This window comes from Adiantum capillus-veneris, chromosome 5 (genome assembly GCF_014529385.1).
Source record: "Adiantum capillus-veneris isolate H3 chromosome 5, ASM1452938v2, whole genome shotgun sequence".
Lineage (NCBI taxonomy): Eukaryota > Viridiplantae > Streptophyta > Polypodiopsida > Polypodiales > Pteridaceae > Adiantum > Adiantum capillus-veneris.
The window spans coordinates 102078776-102101826 of record NC_140935.1 but is presented as its reverse complement, the minus strand read 5'-3'; the positions used below and the strand labels follow the sequence as shown (position 1 = coordinate 102101826).

The 23051-nt window shown below is 47.5% G+C and overlaps 1 protein-coding gene across 8 annotated transcripts in view; it reads right to left on the bottom strand.

Moving 5' to 3' along the window:
- Window positions 1–5508: 5508 nt before the first annotated feature.
- The window catches only part of LOC147457837 (uncharacterized), a 117824-nt gene continuing 100281 nt past the window's right edge, over window positions 5509–23051 (bottom strand). For 4 of the 8 annotated variants that reach the window (XM_086512623.1, XM_086512626.1, XM_086512627.1 and 1 more), the window contains 8 exons: window positions 17603–17676; window positions 16497–16583; window positions 16364–16418; window positions 8869–8930; window positions 7686–7784; window positions 7421–7482; window positions 6309–6723; window positions 5509–5951 (listed from right to left, as the gene is read on the bottom strand). In XM_086512623.1, the coding sequence (XP_086368749.1) occupies window positions 5730–5951; window positions 6309–6723; window positions 7421–7482; window positions 7686–7784; window positions 8869–8930; window positions 16364–16418; window positions 16497–16583; window positions 17603–17676 (1076 nt within the window). In that variant the 3' untranslated portion in view covers window positions 5509–5729. The remainder of the gene's footprint in view (window positions 5952–6308; window positions 6724–7420; window positions 7483–7685; window positions 7785–8868; window positions 8931–16363; window positions 16419–16496; window positions 16584–17602; window positions 17677–23051) is intronic. The other 4 variants (XM_086512624.1, XM_086512628.1, XM_086512621.1 and 1 more) reach the window with 1 other exon arrangement.

The following is a 23051-nucleotide window of genomic DNA, read 5'->3' as shown; positions in this document are numbered from 1 at the left end:
ACCTGGAAGAAGTCCTCTAACGATGAACTTCCCAAGAAGGGCTCTGCTCTGCTGTGCTGGGTCAATGATCCCAAGCCCTCCCTGTGAACAAGGAAGAGTGATGACCTGCCAAGCCACTTTGGCTCGGGCTATCTGAGTGTCACGTCCTGACCAAAAGAAGTTCTTGATCAGCCTCTCTACCTGGCTGATACAAGAACTCGAGAAGATCCAACAAGAAGTGATGTACCACATAGTCGCCAACAACACCTGGTTGGCAACTACTACTCTGCCAGCCAAAGAAAGTCGTGCTGAGCTCCAATGTAACAACTTTCTCCTGATAGACAGGAGAAGGGGAGCAATCTGCTGCTCGGGAGACAAGTCCAAACCAACCTGACAGCCCAAGTACCGAACTGCAGTCCCTGGGGGAATCCACCTAAAACCCTCTCCCGGCGTCCAATCGGGCATAGGAGCACTACCAACCCGAGAAAGCCATTGTCTTTCTCCAGTTGATCAGCGCGCCCGATGCACAACAGAACATCTCCAGAGCCTGCTCACACCTGTGAAGGTTGGCCTCCTGGCCATTTAAGTACAAGGCTGAGTCGTCGGCAAACTCAGCGTCCAGTAGCTCCTCTCCACGAATAGGGAGTGCTAAGCCCCGTAGACCAACCTGCTGCGACACCAAAAACCTGCTCATCGCCTCCGCATAGAACAGAAAGAGGACGGAGGCAAGAGGACAGCCCTGTCTGACCGAATGTGTGAGCATGAAGCGATCACCTCTACCTCCTGCCAAAAGTACCTGACTGTGAGCCTGTCTGTACAAAGATGACACCCCTCTGATCCAAGCACCTGAGAAGCCCATCCTGCGTAGAGTGCCCTCTAGAAAGTCCTAATCAACTCTGTCGTATGCCTTCTCAAAATCGAGAAGAAAAATCACTAGGTCCTCACCACGGAGCCGTGCTAAGGCAGAAGCCTCCCAAAAAGTAAAGATGTTGTCAAGGATACTGTATTCCTTGACAAAACCTATCTGAGTCCCATGTATAAGGCTCTCTAGAAGTGGCTGAATCCTCAAACTTAGAGCCTTGGCAAGAATTTTGTAGGCTGAGTTGAGGATGGTGATGGGGCGCCACTGTCAAATCTCATCCAAGGAGCCACCCTCCTTGGGAATGAGGTAGATCAGGCCCTCACTCATGCTGTCAGGCATCACTCCTGTGTGCAAAATGTACTGAAAAGCACTACAGAGATCTGGGCCAAGCAGGTCCCAGTACTCCAAGAAAAAACTGGGAGTCAGCCCATCCTCACCTGGACAGCTACCACGGGGGAGGGCCCTAAGAGCCCTGTGTAGCTCCTCAAGCTGTAGTGGCAGCTCAAGCCTCTGACGCATCTCCTCAATCACCAAGACAAGGCATCCTGACGCTCTGGCTGGGACTCTGCAGACAATAACTCACGGTAAAAGTCAGTAGCAACTACACGCATATTCTCGGGCTCAGAAGCAATTGACCCGTCGGGCCTCCTCAACTGACTGACCTTGGCATGCGAGTGCCGAGGTCCCACTGCCTCAAAGAAAGCACTAGTCACTCTGTCGCCCACCTGGGTCCACTGAGATGCTTGTCGGTGGAAAGCAAACTCATATCGCCTCTCCTCTGTGCTAACAAGCTCCTGTCAAGCCTGCTCTAGCTGCTCCTCCAACCAAGGACTCTCTGGATGCTGCTCTTGCATCCTTTGTAACGAAGCAATGCCCCGTCCGAGACGCTGCTCCTCCTCTCGCGCTGCAGCCCAGCGAGCCAGAGACTCCTAGAGAAAAAAACGGCTAATCTAAGCTAGGCCTGAGGCTACTTTGTCAGCAGGAGAATCCTGCCTATCCAAGCTCTCTGTCCAGAGAGCCTCTACCCGCTCTCTGAGTGCTGAGTCCAACAAGACCTTCTCTAGGATGCGAAGCATCGTGCTCCCACTCCTCTGTCTATCTGCCACTGTGAGGATCACTGGTGCATGGTCCGAGAAGGAGGTCCCTGCCAGAATGCCCATTGTCCCTCCCAAGTCACTGAAATGGTCACTAGTGTAGAAGCGATCTATCCGCGATAGATTCACTCCTCCCACTCTGCGGTCCGAACGAGAGAAGGCAAGGCTGTCTGGGGGCCTCACAAAACCAGAGTGCTGTCAAACATCCGAGACCCTCAGAGTCATACAAAACCTCTCCCAAGCTGCCAACTCAACTCCATGCACAATAGCATGGCCACCACCAATCCTGTCAGAAGGGTCCTTCAACATGTTAAAGTCCCCTCCTATGCACCAGTGTTCTGCTTGCGGCATAGAATCAACTATCTGTGACCAAAACTCTGCTTGAGCACTCGCCACATTGGGCGCATAGATGTTCAAGAATCCCACTAGGAAACCCTGAACCTGCATAGTAATCCACTGAGCCCTACCTGGCACAATAATCCCTCTGCCCACAATGGCCTGCTGCAAAGAGTCCGCAATAGTCATACATACCCCACCCTGGATGGCTCCAGGTCCAAAAGCACCTGACCAAAAAGTATTATATCGTCCACGCAAGAGCTGACCACAACGTCTAATGCGGCTCTCACACAGATGGTGCTCCTGAAGCATAAGGAGATCAATCTCTCCTCCCACAAGGTAGCGCTGAAGCTCCTGACGCAGTCAGCCCCGCTGACGCTGAAATTGGGACCCACCTAGTCCCTGCACATTCCATGAGACGATCCTCATGGGGAGCAAGAGAGAACAGATGCTACTGCAGCAGCTAGACGGGCTATCTTCGAGGTTGGCTTGGATGGGGAGTAATCCGCATCCTAGTGTCCTCTAGATAGGCGTGACTGCAACGAGTGTCTGGCCCAAGCCAAGCAGAGCGAGCTGTACGTAAAGCAACCTCCTCTGTCCAGGAGTCCTCATGAATGTATACATAGCATGGCAAGCACTGTGTATCGGCAAATAAGTAAACCACAATGTGTCTACATCCTGCTAAATCTGTAGGTGTCACCACAAACTTGGCCAATGGCCACAAAGTCTGAAGCATGTCTGTAACTCCTAGTTCTCCCATGTGGTGAGAGAACTCTAGGACCTGTGTGTGCAGCCATCCCAACACTGAGTTGAGAGCCCACTCTGTCTGGTCCCTGCCGCAAAGGGGAAAGGAGAAGCCAACTGCCGTGTCCAAGGCCTCTGTCCCCCTAGCTGCAAGGAATAGAACATGGACCCTGAAGCAGGCTGCCTCATGGATTGCTGAGGGGTCGCCGAGAAAACGAGTGAAGTTGTAGTCGAAGAAGTCCCATCGGCGCCGGATGTCAATGCTCGTCAGACCACGAGGGATAGCTGCAAGGGGAGACGTCTGTACCTGCAGAGGGGGCCGCAAGAAAGGTTGTCCCTCTCTCGCTAAGCGACTCGTGGCAAAGGCGCTGCCAAGAGATCTCCTAGCAGCCGGAGAAGGCCCTGCCCCTTGGGTCGACTGTGGAACTGAAACAGGAGGGAGGGGAGAAGGAGCTGGGGGGAGCGGTGGAGAAGAGAGGCGGGAGGGAGCAGCAGAGGTAGAGGGGCGGAGGGAAGAGGTGGCGGGAGTAGGAGGCGGGGAAGAGGATGAGGAAGAGGGGGGAACTCTGGGGGGGGGGAGGGGCTGTCGAGGGTGAAGCTGGGGTGGGGGCTGGAGCAGAGACCTCATCCTGCTCAAGAGGACCAAACCGGTTCCCCGTGGGAACCTACTGCTGCTGAGTAGGCGCCTGAGGACCACTCTGAGTGCCAGGCTGTCGCTGTGGCCCCTGTCATCGTTTACCACGGGCCCGCTGCCATCCCTCCTCCGCTGGAGCCCCAGCCTCAGAGGGTGGCTCTGCATGTGTGCGTTGTGTCTCTATCTGTGTCTGTTGGCCAACCCTTGCAGGCTGGGGCTGAGGCTATGGTGTAGGTTGAGGCCTCCTCCGTGGACAGGCCTTCGCTAGATGGCCCATCTGTCGACAAATGAAGCACTGGTTCCGGAGGCCCGAATACTCCACACTCTATCTAAACCAACCCCCACTCACCCGAGGCAGAAGAATAACCTTCGGGAGCGTGTGAGTGTCTCTGACCAAAACGCGAACTGAGGGAATGCCAGCCGCCTTGGTAGCTACTGAGGCTGCCATGCGAGGTGTCTCCAGGACAGTCCCAATGGCTGAGCCGATCCTGGAAAAAAGTGGTAAGTACTCCCTCCGCAACCCGGAAAGCAGACAGAGATAGGGATGTCTGCCTCCTCTACTAGAACATCCGAAGCAGGGTCGAAACCATGTCTCCACTGTCGAAAGTGGGCTCGTGCTGCTCGGATGGTCAGTGGACTCATGGCGATGACCTTGGACGCCATCTCGGAGGTCTTAAACTCGATCTGATAGTAACCTCGTCCGAGTATCTGTACGTCCAAGATCTTGCCCACCTCTGCGAGAAGGCGGGCCTGGAGAAGGTCACGCAGTTCTCCTCTGCTAGGTCGGGTGCCGAGAATCTTGCAGATGGTAGAAGTCGCCTGCAAGCGCTCTACCTCTGCGGCTAGGCTCGCTTGCTCTGTCTACGAAAGAGCAAGTCGAATAATGGACTCAGAGGGGTTGGGCGAGGGGGCTTCGGACGAGTCCCTCTGTGGCGGAGCTGGAGCCTCCATCTATGTCTACTGCTGTGGCGAAGAAACGGGCGGTGGAGAGACTCTGCAACCAAGCGCGCCGAGCACTGCCCAAAGAGACAGTGCTACAAGAGCCAATTGCAGGAGGCTTCAGGGAAAAAAGAAGACGGCGGGGGGGGTGGATGGGGGCGTGAAAGGGAGACAGCGGGCGGGCTGGGGGCAGCGAGAAAAGGGGGCAGCAGGCGGGTACGCGCAGCAGGGGGACGGGCGGGCTGGGCTGCCGCGTTCAAGGGCTGACGGGGGCAGCGAGGGGGGGGGGGGGGGGGGGCAGGGGCACGTGAACAGGAGTAGCGAGCCCAGATTTTCTTAGTTTGGTGGCATAGAGACACTTTACTGAGGAGAGTTGGAGAGAGACAGTCTCAGAGACAGATTGCATATTTCTTTACACTAAATATTGGACACCCAGAGGAGCAGCCACCATTGTAGAGCTTTGCCCTTGCCTGCACTCATATTACCACTACTGGCATTCTCATAGACCGAGCATTGGAGCTAGGGAGATCTCGACGACCGCAATTGAGGAGAGGAGCTACACAATATCGACGGAGACTACAACAGGATTCGAGCCATACTTTCTCGACATCTAGAGTGCAGATGAGGATGGATCTCTACCATATCCCCCCCGCCTTCTTCTCTCATTGTACTACACATTGTACTGGGCACCTTTTGTATTAGCTGTCACATCCATACAGTCCCAGTTTGTAGTAGTATTTTTTGTTTCAGTTCTTTTTGATTCCGGACATGGCATCAGATTCACTATGTTGTAACAGATTGGTCTCATAGGTCATTTTGGCCTTTTGAAGACGTTAATATATCATTTCATTTCATATCATCTCTCTCTCTCTCTCTCTCTCTCTCTCTCTCTCTCTCTCTCTCTCTCTCTCTCCATGCACTGCCTGCATCTGTCTCCAGACGCTTTGTTTTCCTTTTGTGGAGCATGTCATTGGTTATCATAACCCCTGTGGGTGTTTAGGTCTTTGGTAGAAACTTCATGGTTGAGTGTCTTCTATACATATACTTGATGTCACATGCACTTAACCGGATAAATGTTCTGTCAAATAGTTGTCTACTTTTATTGGGTGGACCAAGAGATCTGCAGAAGCAATTGCTGACACTACGAATCATCATGTGTAGAGGAAACTTCACTGTCCATGAGGGGCTCACGAAAAGGGTTGGCCTTGTTCAGGTTTGGCGTTTCCTCCTCCAGAGAGACTATTGCCACCTTTCTTGCTTTCCACATGTAAATGCCATACAAAATGCTGAAGAGAAATGCAATCCCTAAGAAGTAGTATCCAAATGCTTTGTACAGACCGACAATATCCACTCCCGCTATCTCCTGTTGATTGGAAAAAAAGGTTCATTAGAATTCAAAATGAAAGGTGAAATTTGCCTGTTTTTCCTTCCAGACTGCAACTCCAAATACAGCCATGGGTATGGCTTTCGCATACAATAAAAGAAAACTCAAAAGGTGTTTTGTATGTTAAGTGCATAATGCCAGAACTCATGCAGAGGTATTACTGATGCGAGAGCACTAGTGTTTTCTTGTTAGCTTTGGGATGACTGCACAAAGTATGCTCATGCAAGCGACTACAAATCTATGTGTGCATATTAGTATTTATGGTGATTGGAACAAATCCTTGTTACTACCTTATTCTATGCACATGCTTGCAAAATGGACAAAGAACATACTTACAAGTAGTGCTTGCACGACCACCTGCACTGCCTGGCTCAACCCACAATTGAAGCTGAACATGAGAGCATATCGATCATTCTTGACAAGGCTCCCACATTGTGCATACAGGAAACATAACAAGAGTTTCTCCACGCCCAACATGATGATGTAGAGGACATATGCCAACCAGACTGTTTGACTATAAGCAAACCCAAGACACAATACCCCATAGACTAAAGACCCACCGATGTAAAGAAAACCCCCTAGCTTTGCCACAGCTTCTCGGAGATGCACGGAGCTGAATGCTACTATTATGGACAAGCCAGTCCCTATTGCAAGTGCTTGTCCATTGTATGTAGATGCTGAATCAAGGGTTTCAATAAGATTTGGTCCATAGTTGAGTGTCAGATCCAGACCTGCAAGTGCAAATGCCCACCTGTGCAGAATAGAAATAATCACACTTTAACCTGCTTCAAAGGCATGATTGCAGAACTGGTATCACTCACCCTCTCCGACCTTTACTTCGGCCATTACGCTTATACCCTCAGGGCTCACACATGTTCACCCGTGGTAACACAGACCAAGTGCGGGAAAAGACGACCATGGTAGAACTTTACGCATACATGAGAAAGAGTCATTACCACCACAGTGCAGCCAACTCCACCTCATGACCACTGAGGTGTGTCCGAGCCACCTGGACAGGTGGTGAACTGCATAATACCACGAACACCACCTTTCCCCACGATTTCCGGGAGGCCTCGATGTAGAACCGGGAGTTCATGCCACATAAGAAAAAAAGAGAAAAGGGCTTCCCACTGTTGCTCATGTGAGAGGGCTTTCAAGTGTATCTAAGCAGATGCACTTTTACTTGCAAAGCTATAAAAGAGTGCCTCTGATCTCCTACATTTCCTGGTTTTTGATGGGAAATGGGGGGCAGTGAGCCCCCACCTATTTGAGCCAGGTCTTTAGCTGTTGGGTAATAGGATGCTACTGTTATCTCAAAGGAGATTCTCCCAGCTACCCACACCTTGTGCTGGCATATGTGTGTAGCCTTTTAAAGTATTTCTTTTAATGGACAAAAGATTATTCTCTCACAAAGAAAAAAGTTATTAGCATACAAAACACATTCATACCATATGGACAGAAGCTGAAGGCACTTATCAGCCCATGTCTCTTTGAGTACCGACCACAGTCCCTGGAGAAAACAATGTACCCTTTTGTTTAGCTCAAATCTTCTGCAACCCTTAAAATGTCTATTCAGCAAGACTTTCTTCTGAAGAAGAAGATTGGAAACGAGGAGGAATAATAAACAAAATCCACCCTGAAGGTACCTAATCCCCGCTAAGCAAGGGTTAAGTTCAGACAGTTCAGAGAGATAAATACAGACCTCGAGCATACCTGATCTTTTGAAATGAAGCTGAGCACAAACTGTGGTTTTTCTTCTATTTCAATCTGTTTCTTTGGCAGCATAAATGCTAAAATACAGCGTATGACCGTCTGCTCTAAAAGATAAACCAAGTTGTGATTTAAACCGATTAAACAAGTACATTAAAAATTTCCAATTTTCTGTTACGAGCAGAGAACATTTTACAGAGTGGTACTTTTCATTTTGTTGTGCAATTTACATGTTCTTTTAACATGAAGCCTCATGTTGCTTCGCATCCAGGCTAAACAAATCCTTTTTATCCCTATCCACTGTGCAATTTCCTAAAGTGTCCACTCGTCATTGCTGACATTGAATCTGTACTCAAGTTCAAGGTTTACAAAAGTTTATAGAAGCAGCCAAAACCAACACTGCTGCAAGTCGTGGCAGTTAATCCTAGCACAGAGCAATAGAAATGAATGCAAAAACTCTTGCTTTGCTTTTTGCCTATATTTTGAGATGAAACCAGCTGCAGGCAAGCACATCGAAAATCTGGGGCAAAAAGTGTGGGACTGCCATGTTTCCATGACCCCTGATGACTCCTAAGAGGCACCAAGGGCATTCCTATGGGACCCCCTCTACTAGCATCAAGACGAGTAATAATTAGTCATTGTCTTTAGGTGTCACGTAAGCCAAGAAAACGTTATTTTTCTGGAAGTGAATAACACTCATGACCAAGAGAAATCAAACGAGAGAGGCATTCCAACAAGAAAAACTCCTTCATGTTTGACTGTATAAGTTGGTAACTGATTTATAAACACTCAGGTGCTCACAATGAGAACACATCCTCCACCATTCTCAAGGTGGAGAACACAAGAGAGGGTCTACTTACTCTGTTTTCTAACCTTCAGAAGTATAGCTTCAGAGCATAAGAGCTACAAGACACCCATTACCTAAGTTTGATACACATGATTTTTGAAGCAGCCCGCACCCATGAAACTGATAACTGGAAGCGAACTGCAATTCAAGGGTCACATGTCTAGGGAACATAGCACATGTGCATACCTCCACTGTATGTTATCAAAGAAAGCATTTTACTTTATGGAGAAATTCACGCAAGCTTGAGACCATTATTCCAATTAGTGGAAACATAAATTTACCACTACTCACTATATCAAACTTTATCTAATCAGAAAAAAAAGGTCGGAGAGTGCTTACAGATACTATGGTAACATGCAAGATATCATTGAGAGGAGTGCCAACCAAAACTAATATTTGACCTGCCATTTGGAACAAGAAATGCATCACCTTCCAATGTAGAACTGAATCAATTAAGCAGGATAACAAAGTCCATATCACTAAGACACCAACAATCATACAGCACTGATATGTGGGCTTGCTGCAATCTAAAGTGCTTCATTCCACTATCCTATCCTACTTCAGTTTACTTCTGAGATCCAGCATACAGCTTTTACATGCATGTCAAAACTAAAAAGCCTTCATTTGTATTACCTTTAGAGACTCTGCTTTGTATTACCTTCAAAGACTCTGCATAACTCTTACAGTTAAGGCCATGCCTTTATGAATCAACTTTACATTGATTGAAAACATGAACTATATATCTAACAGCTGGGGTGCTCTGCCTAACTCTTACAGTTAAGGCCATGCCCTTACGACTCAACTTTACATTGATAGAAAACATGAACTACATATCTAACAGCTGGGGTTAGAGGGACTCCTCCACATTGTCTTATCGTTTATCCAACCCCTCTCATAGAGACATCCTGTGCCTAATAAGCACCTGTCTGACTAGCATCCAATTACCATAAGTACTGTTCCCAGCTGCCTGAGGCATGGAAGCATGCACCAATCTTGAGAAACATGATGTGTTCTAACAGTGAGCTTGATTAGGAGCTTTTTGACTGAGGCTAGGGTGCCGTAAAATTTCATTTTACACTGCTAGTTTTCAGCAGCACAAAGGACACAAAAAAATCATCCAATGCTCAGATGTCATAGGGCATTTAGGCAATTATAAAACCTTACAACCAATTGATGTTGCGTACTGTATGTCAGGTATGTAACATAAGTACCTAACATAAGGTACACATACCAAAACACCCTCAAGAGGTCCAAGACAGATGAATAGAAAGTCTCAGAATACCCATGTGCTTGTGGATGGTACGATGATGACTTTTTTAAAAGCCGTATGCATGTTATCAAGAACTGCTCTCCTGACAAACTATCTTCAGATCCTCATCACTGACACATGCTGTGATACTTGAAGGTTTTAGACTAGAAAAGTCTCTCCATCTGCCCCGCTGTGATCATCCTTTGAACTATAAGATTGAATATAGTCTAGATACAATCATTCTTTGTAAAAGACTGAGGAAGATCAAAGATAAAATCCTTGCTAATTCTCTAGCAAGGTCTTGCTAATTCTTTAGCAAGGTCTACCCAGAGTCTGACGAGGCTGAACTAATCCCGGAGTCATAGTGTGAATGTATTCCACTTTTTGACAAGCAATGCAACACTCTACAAAAGCCTCCACATCCTTCTGCATGGAAGGCTACTTAAGCAAAGCTTCCATTTCCTTGATAATGGCATTGCTGCCTCTATGCTTTCCACAAGGTGCAGTGCTACTCTCTGTAAGAACCTCCTCAAGCAACAAGTCACATAGAGCTATCCATAGAGAGTCAAAAGAGCTTGCAAAAGCCTCTAATTAAACACATAATGATCTTGCATCTCAAGACAAGGGTACTGGCCAACACGTTCCTCTTTCTATTTACATGAACAGTCTGAAAATGGAGCATAGACAAGAAGTTGGCTACGAAAGAAATATAAAGAGGTACTGGAAGCTGATAATGATATTTCATCAAAGAGTTTCATGAAAGTCAAGTATCATTCTAGCTAAGTCCTTGGCTGAAGTAGAAATGAAAATGTTACATTAATGTCTGCAAAAGGCCATGCCCTACGAGACCAAAAGTTACGACCATATGAGAAGGTGTAGCAGGCTACAGTGTCACTTTCACAAGACACATAGTTAGTACAATTGGTCTGGTCTGGTTCACACTGGATGGACTCTCTGGACTGGGCAGTGACACGTGGCAAGGATATGGACGGTGGTCTAGTGGACATCGTGGCTAGGTCACCACCATCACTCAGTTTGGAGATAGACTTAGATGGCTGACATTTATGAGCCGTTGGTGGCTCTTTATGGCGGGACATATATGTAGTAGCTGCTGGATCATGATCATCATCTTCTTTATATATGGTCCAGCGTAGTCGTCTAGAGTAGCGAGTCTATACACACAGCACGTCTGCACCATCCCTACACATCTGAGCCTCGACACCCCCATTGTACCTCTGAGTTCTGGGCTGGAGCTGAGTGTGCTGCCACGTCAGAGTCTGTATCGGTTCTTTGAGATAGTTGAGTCCATATGTTATGGTCTGCTGCTGTGTCTTTGTGTTGATCGGATGTTATCTATTGTTTCCTTTGTTCTATTCTGTTTTGAGTGAAATGTCACGAACATTGCACTGAGGACACCCACTCTAGAGAGCATGACACACTATCCGCGCTACAGGTGCTCTCATTTTTGGCACGCCCGGTGGGACCTCAACTGAAGTCTCACTCTCTGTTGAGTTACAAATCGAGGAGCTAGCTGGGTTTACCTAGCCTCGCCTATTTCACCTTGCACAATGCAGCCTGCTGGTCTGGTCCTCTCTCACCCTGGTCCAACCAAGCTCTCGTCCTGGTCTAGTCCTTCTTCGTCCCTGGTCCACAGCCAGGTGGTCTAGTCACTTGCCCTGGTCTCTGAGAGAGTCTCCGACCTGACGGCACTCCGGAGGAGTTTGTCGCAGCTGCTAATAGGATAGAGGAAGCTAGGAAGCTGTTCACCAACTCTCCTCAAGTAGAGACCCCTCATTGTTTTTGGAAAGTCCTTCTGATCCTTTAAGTCCTTTACGCAGGGAACTGGAAGCCCTAAAGTTATAGCGAGCTCTTCAAGAGGAGAGGTCCTTCTCTCTTAGACAGGAGAAGCCTCCACATCACGAGGCATTGGAACTGATCAAGCGTGAGCTAGAAGAGCTCAAGTCTCAGCAGGAGACTAAGGCAATGGTTTGGTGTCGCTCATGCCGCTCTCCAGGGCACCCTCCACACGAATGCCCCCTTCGGGTTTATTGCCACTTCTGTGAAAAGTCTTGACATGAGGACAAGGACTGCTACTACCTCAAGGGATTGCGACAAATACAACAATGTCTTGGCCCTACTCTTCAACAAGGGCCAGCCCCTGCATCCAACATGGTTTCTCCCTGTGGCCATCCACACCATATGCCACCTTTGCTGACAGCCCCTCCTATGCAAGGTATGCAAAGTACTTTTCCGTCTCAGAGCTTTTATCATACCTATGCTCCCTCATCACCTCAAAGCTTCTATGCCTCCACCTCCAACTCCATGCACCAGGAGCAAGGACCACCTCGCCCTTCTACTCGCCCATTGAATCTGCCCATTTTGTGCTACAGATGCGGGGAATATGGTCATTACCAAAGCAAATGCCCTTTGCCGGAAGGGTCCCCTCCCTGCCGTCATTGCCCTAAAACGAAGGATCACTACAGTAAGGATTGCCCTAAACTTCGTGCATCCCAGGCTTCGAACCAAAGTCAAAGCCAGAATGAGTTTACCTTCCCCAAGCTAAATCTGATAGCAGTTAGCACCGTTCCTTAGCCGCCCCCTTCTACCCACGTGGTTACCCCTCAAAATAAGTTGCATATGGTAGAGGAGCTATCGGGTGTCCTCACTTGGGCCCAGAGAGCCGCTCTCGATCTTAGCATTCCAACAACTTCAACTCCCCCACACATTCTTACAATAGTGGATACCCTGCCTTCAACTGTTGACAAGCCATCCCCCAGTGCCAAGAAAGAATCCAAACCTTTGCTCTCCGATATTGATGAAGCTTTCTTGGAAGTAGTTTCCGACCTACAGAAGATCAAGGTACTAGAGAAACCACTGGTAGAAAAAGAAAATCTTACAGCAGAGACAGTCTTGAAGAGCACCTTCCAACAAGTGTCCCTCTATGACATGCTGAGGCTAGATGCGAGTTTCAGAAGTGACACCCTTGCAATTATTCAATCACTTTGCCCCGGAGCAGGTCCTAGTGGCGGGCACCTCCCGATGCGACCATTAGAGTCCTATATGATATCCAATCCCGCTGCTCCTCTCACTGATTATAGAATCCCTCCCCTGATAGGATCAGTTTTGGGTCGGCAATTCTCAGGAGTGATAGTGGATGGTGGATCTGGCATCAACCTGATGCCCGAGTTCACTATGTTAGCTCTAGTTCTACAGCCTACTTGCCCTGCTCCCTTCACAGTTACATTGGCCGACCAGCGGACAGTCTACCCAGTAGGCATAGTGGACAATGTGCCTCTACAGGTACAAGACTTTACTCTTAACTTGGATTTTGCTGTGGTTCGTCTTCCCCAGGTTGAGGGCGAATTTCCCTTGCTCATTGGTAGACCATGGATGCGACACACTAAAGCACTTCATGATTGGGGAAAGGATTCTATGTGGATGCATACTCCTGGCTCCCCGATGCAACCCATTCGCTTAGAAGGAGGCATGGATCCCGTTGTGCAGCAAGTTTCTTTGTCAATGGAAACCAACCCTGAACAAGACCAGCCTACTACACGGGTCAGACGAAGATATGCTAGAGTGGTTGGACGCTACCAAATCTATGCCTTGTTATGGAGTCTCTATTCACTCCTTGCCTGAAAGAACACCCTCCTCCAATGTTTCCATAGTAACTAAACCTAATGAGCCACCCGAGCCAGCTCAAAGGTTGTAGGTCATAGAAGCTACTCCTGATGCGCCCTTGGTGGAAGCCTTTGAATTTGGTGAGCCTATGAAGAATCATGGAAGCGGGAAGAAATCTCCTCTACAAGAGTTCACCCCCCCCTCAAACATAAGCCCCATTGGCGTTTGCTTCTCTGACCAGAACAAAGCTATCCTCTGTGTCTAGCGAACTCCCTTCATAGAGACTGTCCTGCTTGATGAATTCCCTGCTTATGATAGCTATCTGCTCCCTCCTCGACCCTACCCTCGTCGCCCTATCTACCCCTATCCCCTCGCCCCTACCTACCGCCTCACACCCTCTCGCCCCTATCTACCCCCCATCCCCTCGACCTTACCCTCCCCCTCCCCAACTCGTCCCCCTCCATTCCCAGCTCGTCCCCCTCCCCCTCCCCAACTCGACCCTCCCCTCACCAGCCGTCGCCCATCCCCAACTCATCCCCCCCCCCCCCCCCTCCCCACCAGTTCTCTCGCCCCTACCCTCCCCCTAACTCACCCTTGCCCCTATCTTCTCCCCCTCGCCCCCCTACCCACCCCAACCCCCCCTACCCACTCACCCTCGCCCCCTACCCACCCCTAGTCCCCCTCACCAGCCCTCGCCTCTACCCACCCCTCGCCCCTATCTAGCCTAACCCCCCACCCTACCCACCCCTCGCCCCTGCCATACATGGCCCGCAAAATCCCTTTGCGGCTTCTCCTCACCCTCTCCCCCGGGCACTATCACAGTGTTGAGGGTCTGGTCTTCAGATTTGCATTCAATCTTTTCATCAGCTTTTATTCAGAGGATTGCGGCGGCTATGGAGATGGCCAGCGACACTAAGGGGGAGAGCAAGTTGTTTTTTTGTAATCCAATCACAGCAGACGAGCAAGCTTAAGAGCCTTTTTGGTTGTTTCCTTGTGGCTTTCAAGCATTCACCTGGTTGCCATCCCGTTGCTATTAATGCTTTTCGTTCTGCCATCACGATGGAGCTTAACCTTATTTGTGGTGTTACTCGAGCTTATGGTCATCCCTCTTTTCGAGAAGAGTGCTGTTGCAAAAAGTGTTGCAAGGTTCATCTGCAAGCATGGACCAGGTCATAGATAAATGGATCCAAACCGAGCATATCTCTTTACTGTGGAGCCTCATTCTGTTTTGCCAATTGGGATTCTTGGACTATGCAATCATACCGGGTTCCTGCCTATTCAAAGGCTTAAGGCGTTTGCAAGCAGTGCAATGTTTTTAACCCCATTTTGAGGCATGTAAGGTCATGGTTGGGCCTCGCACTTGCTTCCAAAAGGATGTAAGGATGCGGGCAATCTGTAGCAGGCTACAGTGTCACTTTCACAACACACAGTTAGTACAGTTGGTTTGGTCTGGTTCACACTAGACGGACTCTCTGGACTGGGCAGTCACACGTGGCAGGGATATGGACGGTGGTCTAGTGGACATCGTGGCCAGGTCACCGCCACCACTCAGTTTGGAGATAGACTTAGACGGTGGACATTTATGAGCCGTTGGTGGCTCTTTATGGCGGGACATATGAGTAGTAGCTGTTGGGTCATGATCATCGTCTTCTTTATATATGGTCTAGCGTCGTCGTCTAGAGTAGCAAGTCTATACACACAACACGTCTGCACCATCCCTGCACATCTGAGCCTCAACACCCCCATTGTACCTCTGAGTTTTGGGCTGGAGCTAAGTGTGCTGCCACGCCAAAGTCTGTATCGGTTCTTTGAGATAGTCGAGTCCATATGTTCTGGTCTGCTGCTGTGTCTTTGTGTTGATCAGCTGATATCTATTGTTTCCTTTGTTTTCATTCTGTTTTGAGTGAGATGTCACGCACATTGCACTGAGGACATCCACTCTAGAGAGCACGACACACTATCCCCGCTAGAGAAGGAGATGTGATACAATCGTCTCGGGAAACTATAATAATGAAAATACTTAGATCCTACAAAAAATCTGCTTACCAATAAAAATAATGAAGCGGGTAAGAGATAATAATGCCAGAAAAGGAATGGGTTATCCCATGAGCACTTCCATAGGCCACTACAACATAGCATCGATCTCCTCCATAGTGAATAGCATGCGAGGCCTCACATGGTGTGTATCCTCAATCCTTCAATACATGTATCACCTATGCATAGATCTCTGAGGCCCCGGGCATCTGAAATAGGCAAGCTGGACTGCTCGATCAAGTAGTACACCTTGTCGAGGAGGTATCTCATGGAGAAGATGAAGCTCCTAAATGACTCCAAAATTTTAGACTGAGTTAAGAACTATCTTGGCAAGCTTTGACTATAATAGAGCTTCCGTGCTCCAAGCATGGATCTTTGCAAGCAACTCCTCATATCCACAAAAAGAAACAAATCTCACATGAATCACATGTCCACAGAACTGCCACCACTACTACAGCATGTATCACACTGTACCGAGACGATGACACCTCCCTAATAGCTAGCCCAATTAGCATGAGGCAGGAGACTGACTTGGACCTATCTTGGGCTGCATGATGCCAGCATTACATGTCTCCTAAAGTCTAATAATACCCATCAAAGTATTGTAAAGACCATTTATAGAAGAGGTTTATGAAAAGACAAAACCTCATCTAATAGACTTGTCACGACTTACACGTGCTGAGTAAAAGCTCCCAAAGGTTCATTGTACAAAATCCCCTAGCCTCTATAGAGAACCTTGAAACAGAAGGGTGTATCTTGCAACTTCATGTCACTTCTTTTATTCTACAACGTTGTGATGAAAAGTCACTTCATGCCTTACCTTGTGAGGTACTTGTGCTTAGGAAAACAAAGATAATGCATTCGGCTTAAATACAGTCTACTGCAATATTTTCAAATTGGAAAAATAGCATACTTTGTGAGAGATAGTACCTAGCTCTGATGAGATGAAAAGGGCTGTACTTACACTTCCTTGAGTAATACTTGTCTGCATGAGACCATCCATTTGCAACATCATAATATATACGGGAAAATTATTGAAGACTCCACCAATAAAGACACTTACCATTTTTTGGAAATGAGTTTCATTCACAAGGAGAAATAGGTAAGCTTGATATACAAAATAAGTAGCATCTGAGCAAGCCTCAAAAACCTGTTATAAGAAAAATTTCACATATGTACTTGAATAACTGCTTTATCCATAAGAAATGAATACAAGGCAGATGTATGTCAATGCTACCATCCACAAAACTAATTCAAAAATGCCAATGATATCACGTGTTTGGCAACTGAAAACTTTATCTGTGATATTCCAGCTACTCTTCAAGGGATGAATAATTTCAACACACCTTGATTACACTTCAATGGAAGATTGGCTGCTGAGAGGCTTTCGATCATTTTAATCTTTCCTTAAGGGTATGTTACTCTACGTTTTATACCCAAACACATTTGTAGCAGCCTAAATTGTGTCAGCAAGTGCTAGCTCAGTTGATAGAGCAAGAGCCTCTTGTGTCCAAGGTCTTGGGTTCAAACCCCCTTGACAGCTCATGTGACATGTAGCCTTGGGGGGCTGTTCCCCAAGTCTATATGATGGGTTGGCCATTCTCACCTTACAGAGTCAGTGAGTGAGTTGTAATTTCAAGTTGTAGGTATCTTTCTATAAAAAACAGCCTAGATTGTGAATCTAAATGGATATTCTGGCTCCATCAATTTTCTATGTCCGAATTGATAGCAACTATGTATCCAGCTAAGTGTGATTAAAAGGAAAAGCTAATGATTGTTACGCTTTATACCCATAACATCACTACATGCCTAACCATGTACTTGCATTCTCAAAGCAATTTCTTTATTTGATATGTGCAAAGATCTTACCTAGTAGTCAATTGTTGAGCTACAGTCAAGGACAAATTACCCCTTGAAGAGAGAGAATTTTTTCCTTACAGCGTTATCCAATGGACTGTGGGAAAATATGAGATCTTTCTGATCAGAAAAAAGACTACCTACTAGACACTCCATGTGTTGTAGGAAGCTTCGTCCATTAATATTATACTGCTCAAAGAGCAAGCTATTCATATAAAAACCTCTCACTTATCATTATGTAAACAAAATAAACAGTAGAAAGGGTTTAACAACCATAACAAACAGAATGCTAAACACTAGAGAAGAAGCCACCTCTACTATCTGTATCGACGCAAGTGTTGTTCCAAAGCGCAACATCAATTTTGCAAGCAAGGCAGAAAAGCTACCTGAAAGTTTCAATAAATGGTAAGCAGAGGTCACAAAATCATGTTAAAGGGCTACCGCATAACCCATGGTTTGATGAAGAGTGCAAGTATGTAAAAAAACAATTGCGGGCACTGCCAACGACGAACATGGAATGGGAAACTCTATCAAAAGACTACACAAATCTCAAGAGGCGGAAAAGAAGAAACTATGAGCTACGCACGGAGACACAAGCCATAGCCAACTTCAAGAAAAATCCCAAAAAGGAATGTCTGAAAATAAAAGGACGAAGACATGACATTATGGGGGACATAAGCTCAGATGACATGTACATGTATGTGGAACAACTATATGTGCATAATAATGCGGAAGAAATGCCACACATGCAAACCGATCTCCATGCCCGAGACCACTTTGATTTCGAAACGGTTAAAAAGGGCATACAGAAACTTGCAAATGGGAAAGCTCCAAACATACTACACTTGAACTCAGAAATGCTTAAATGGTCAGGTATGAGAGTCAGAGAGTGGATACATAGAATGCTAAACCAAGCCATTGTTCAAGGGCTACCCGAGGATTGGCAAAAGAACTGGATCAAAAAGGGGATGTAAATCAGCCTACCAACTACCGTACCATTATGGTAGGCTCTTGCATGGCAAAGCTTTTGGGAAGCATCTTAGAACAAAGCATAAGCACATGGGCGGAGAAAAATGGAAAACGAGCAAAAGAACAAGCAGGTTTCTGACCAAAACATAGCACCATTGATCACCTTGTTTCACTCAGGGTATTAATGGAAGAGAGTCGGCTAAAGGGAAAAACATTATACTGTTTGTAGATTTCACCAAAGCCTTTGACACGATCCCGAGAATGGGTATATGGAAAAGGATGGAATGCATAAAAGTACCGATGCATCTTAGGAGTGCGGTAGCACGTCTCTATGACAGAGTCATATGTCAACTAAAAACGCACGAAGGGCTGTCCAAAGCTTTCTCGAGCAACATGGGGGTCAAACAAGGATGCCCTCTCTCCCCTACTCTTTTTGGATTGTGCATTGATCAAATAGAAAGCTTCCTCCCTCAACTAGAAGGGGATGAACCAGCCATCGGGATGCTTACACTTCTCATGCTCATCTATGTAGACGATGTGGCTCTTTTCCCCCATGACATTACAGCTCTACAGAAATTGGTCAATGCGTTACATGCTTTTTGTGAAAATGTGGGTCTATCAATCAATGTAGACAAAACAAAGTTCATGATTGTAAAGACTCGTAAGATGGATATCCACGCCGCCTTATGTATCAAGGGAAACAAATTGAGAAAGTCGACAGTTTCAAGTACTTGGGGATTGACATCCCGTGCAACTATGCTTGGGGACAATGCGCACATAATAGAATTGACATCGGCCATGCCAAGTACTATCAATTTGAAAACATGTGCACACAAAGGAGCATAAAAAGATGGGAGATAAAAGCGACCATTTTTGAGACATGCGTGGTGCAAGCCATCCTCTATGGAGTGGAAATCTGGGGAGCAAGCATTTCAGCCCACACATGGAATGAAATTGAAAAAATTCAGAAAAAGTTTCTATGTCAACACATGGGGGTCAAAAAGACGACACCATACTCCGTGCTACTCTTGGAGACAGGCAAGAGATCGCTAGAAATGAAAGCATTGCAAAAAATTTACTCGTATATCATGAAGGTCAAAGCGATGCCTACTACTCGAATCCCCCGCATTGCATGGGAAACGGGATGCGCGCCACAAAAGACAAAAAAAAAAGAAAATTTTTGTCATCGAGCCTCATACATGACATTAAGAAATGGTTCGCTAAATGGAATGTAGAGGCATATGTGGACATGCTTATTGAGGAGGGCAAGGAGGGAGAACACATGCTGAATTCTGACATTGCATTACTAAATAGCCTCCACACCAAGTGGAAGACAACGCAACACCGCTCGAAATTTGAATACTATTGCAAGCATGTCAACACAAAGTATTAGGAAGGCTATAGCACAAAATGAATGGAAGCCCAGGCCCACATACGAACACCCATGCCCCACATGGCACAAAGAGCCATCTCTTTGATGCGCACAAGGTCACATATGCTCAAAATAGAAACAGAGGGCTGGCTGAAAATTGAAGCTTCTAAACGGATATGCACATCATGTACAATGCAAGCTCCCGAAGATGAAGCACATGTGACATTGGAATGCCCAGAATACGCTCACATCCGGGCTAATTTTCAACCACTTCTAAGAGGTTGTTCTACCTTTGCGGACCTGTTATCCAAGACAGACCCCTCCCCTACAGCTCTCAGAACATACCTCACCCACATTCTTGAGCATCAAAAGAAACTCATAGGAACACAAAAAGAGAATAACACACACCACACCATACACCCTCGTGAGGGGAGACTATGTATCACTTTGAGGTCCCATGGGTCATTTCTGGCCCCCCGCGGACGTTAATACCAAATCATATCTCTCTCTCTCTCTGCAAGTTTCGGGCAACAGGAGGCAGCACGCAGGGCAATCCTGCCTGTGTGTTAGGGTTTCGGGCAGCAGGAGCCAGCGCGCAGGGCAATCCTGCCTGTGTGTTAGGGTTTCAGGCAGCAAGAGGTAGCATGCAGGGCAATTGTGCCTGAGTGTTAGGGTTTTGGACAGTAGGAGGCAGCGTGCAGGGAGATTCTCTCTCTTTGCAGGTGATGCAAGTGACGCAGCAGGTGCAAGGCGCGCAGAGGCTGCAACAGATTTAGCGTGCAGGGCTGAAGAGGGCGCAGGTGCAAGACACGCAGAGGCTGCAGAAGCAGACTCAGCGCGCAGGACTGAAGAGGGCGATTCCTCATCTTCAGGCTCAGCTAATGAGGTCTCTCTCTCTTGCAGGGCGCGAGCTTCTCCCATAGAGGGAGCTGCGCGTAGATTGAGCCAGTAGGGGCTTGTCTGAGCCGTGAGCTGACCCTGTTGGGGGGGCCGCGTGCATTTCTCTGCCATTGCACAGGTTTATGTTTTTATGTTTGGAAGATCACACGGATTCATCACAGGACAGCGGGCGCAAGGCCTTCATTTGAGCTGCCTTGGTTGCTAACGCCCGCAGTGGGCTGAGTTGATGTATACACCCGCATCGGGTTTGTGGTATTTTGTTTTCTCCGCCTGGACTCTGGCGAGCCAGAGCGTCGAGTTGTTTTGGAGGTTATGCTGATTCCTCGTGTGGGCCACAAACCCACATCTTTGTATGCCAGTAGTTGGGTGAGCCAGCGTGCTCCGATCCCTTACCATTTTGTATTGTAAGCCGTGGTGGGCTCGCCGAACTGAGGAGGATATACCCTTGCTCGCCTATCCTTGTTTTTGGATTGGTTTCTAATGTGCCCTATCCGCATGGACTCATCCGAGCCTAAGCATCGAGCTATACCCGCATCGCCAATAGAGGCCATGAGCGCTTCGCCGGTAGAGGCCATGATCATTTAGCCAATATGTAAGCCCCGTACGAAGGCAACTTTTACGCTTACAAACAAGCGGATAACACAAATGGCAAGGGAGATGAAAGAATGGAAAGCAGAGACAGAGGGATGGTGGAAAGAGAAGGCCAACCTTCTTCAAATGTTTCTCAATGAAGGCGCGCAATGGAAGAAGGAGAAAGAGGACTTGCACACAGAGCTACATGCATTTAAGACGGATTCACAAGCACTTAGAGAAGAGGTCACAGCCCTCAAGCGAGAGCTTGCGGATAGAGTAAGCAGTGGACTGGAAGAAGGGGAATTTCAGCCCTCGGTAATAGACGAGATCAAGGTCATCAAGGAGCAAGTATGGATGAACACAGAGGAGGAGAAACAGAAGGTGGTAAAGACGTCTTCGTGGATGGATGTGATCACGAAGACGCAGAAGAAGGCGGATGAGGCCGAGAAATGGAGAAGTCGCTAAGAAAGGGAAAGGGAAAGAAACCATAGTTACCGGGAACGGGAACGGGAACGGGGAACGGAAATGGGAGGGTCCGAAACGGGACGGGAATGGGGAGGAGGAGGGGGGGGCGGAACGGGAACGAGGCCGGAACGGTCCACCTAAAGTAAGGCTTGAATTACCTCCTTTCAGCTTAGTCCCAAATAAACTCCTAAACAGCCCCAAAACTGCCCCCAAATCTGCCCCCTAACCTGTCCTCAAACTGCACCAAATATGTTCCCCGAACAGCCCCAAATCTGCCCCCAAAAGCCCACTTTTTTTCCCCCAAATTCCTAATTTTGCCCGTTCCGCCCCGCGTTTCGCAGTTCCACCTCATGTTCCGCCTCGTTCTCCCCATTCCGGAACACCGTTCAGGTTACACCCCGTTCCAGAACGGCGTTGCGTTCCCATCTCCATTTCGGAAACGGGACTCGCCCGGAACGCCTTTTCGGAACGTTTGGGTTGTGTTCCCCCCGTTCCATGTTACATTGAAAGAAACCACATCCGTCCCTACTCCTACAATCATCAACATGACTCTAGAAGAAGAGTAGCGAAGGAAAACTAGAGCCTTGCATATAAGAGTAACCGGTCTAAAAGACCGAGATGATGTGGAAGGGGAAGTTGAAGAACTTCTCCGCATGATGGGTAGTGAGGCTACTCATACAAAGGCATGGAGGGTAGGGAAGAAGACACAAGGCAATGGGGTGACTTCAAAAGGGAGAGATTTAATCATCCGTTTCCCATCCATGGAGGCAAAGAAGGACTTCTTGAAGAAGCGCCCTACACTAAAGAAAACGGGCATATTCCTTGGAGATGACCTCACTCTCACACAACTCGCATATGAGAGAGGTAATGCCAGAGATTCAAGCGGCAAGGGAGAAGGGAAAGACGGACTTCTACAGAGATGGCCGGGTGGTGATTGTAGAGCGGCGCTCCACATGGCGGTGCGAGACCTATGGGACCACACTCATAGTTGCCATCTAGAATTGTAATGGATCTATGCGCCTTGATGTGGGTGCTTTTGAGGATAGTTTTATGGGAAGAGACATCGTCTTCTACTCTGAGACACATCAGGCCCAAGGGCAATCTATGCCTCACATTAGTGGATATAAATGGGAGACAGTCTGTAGACAAGAGACACGTTCAGAGCACAGAGGGTGGAGTTCAGGAGGAGTGGCAGTGTTATTCAAGGAGGAGTTGCAGCGATTGATACATATAGCCCGTAGGGATGAGCAAGCTAGGTACATGTGGGTGAGATTGAGAGCAGAGATAGGCAGATATCTTTACATTGCTATTTGCTACTTTCCCCCGAGTACGTCAGTTTATGCACCACCTAGAGGACAGTCCCCCTTCTCTATTCTGGATGATGACATATGGGAGTTCTCTAGAGATGGTGACATCATCATTCTAGGGGATTTCAATGCTAGGACTGCCCATCATCAGAGAGTATTTTATGATACTTCAGAG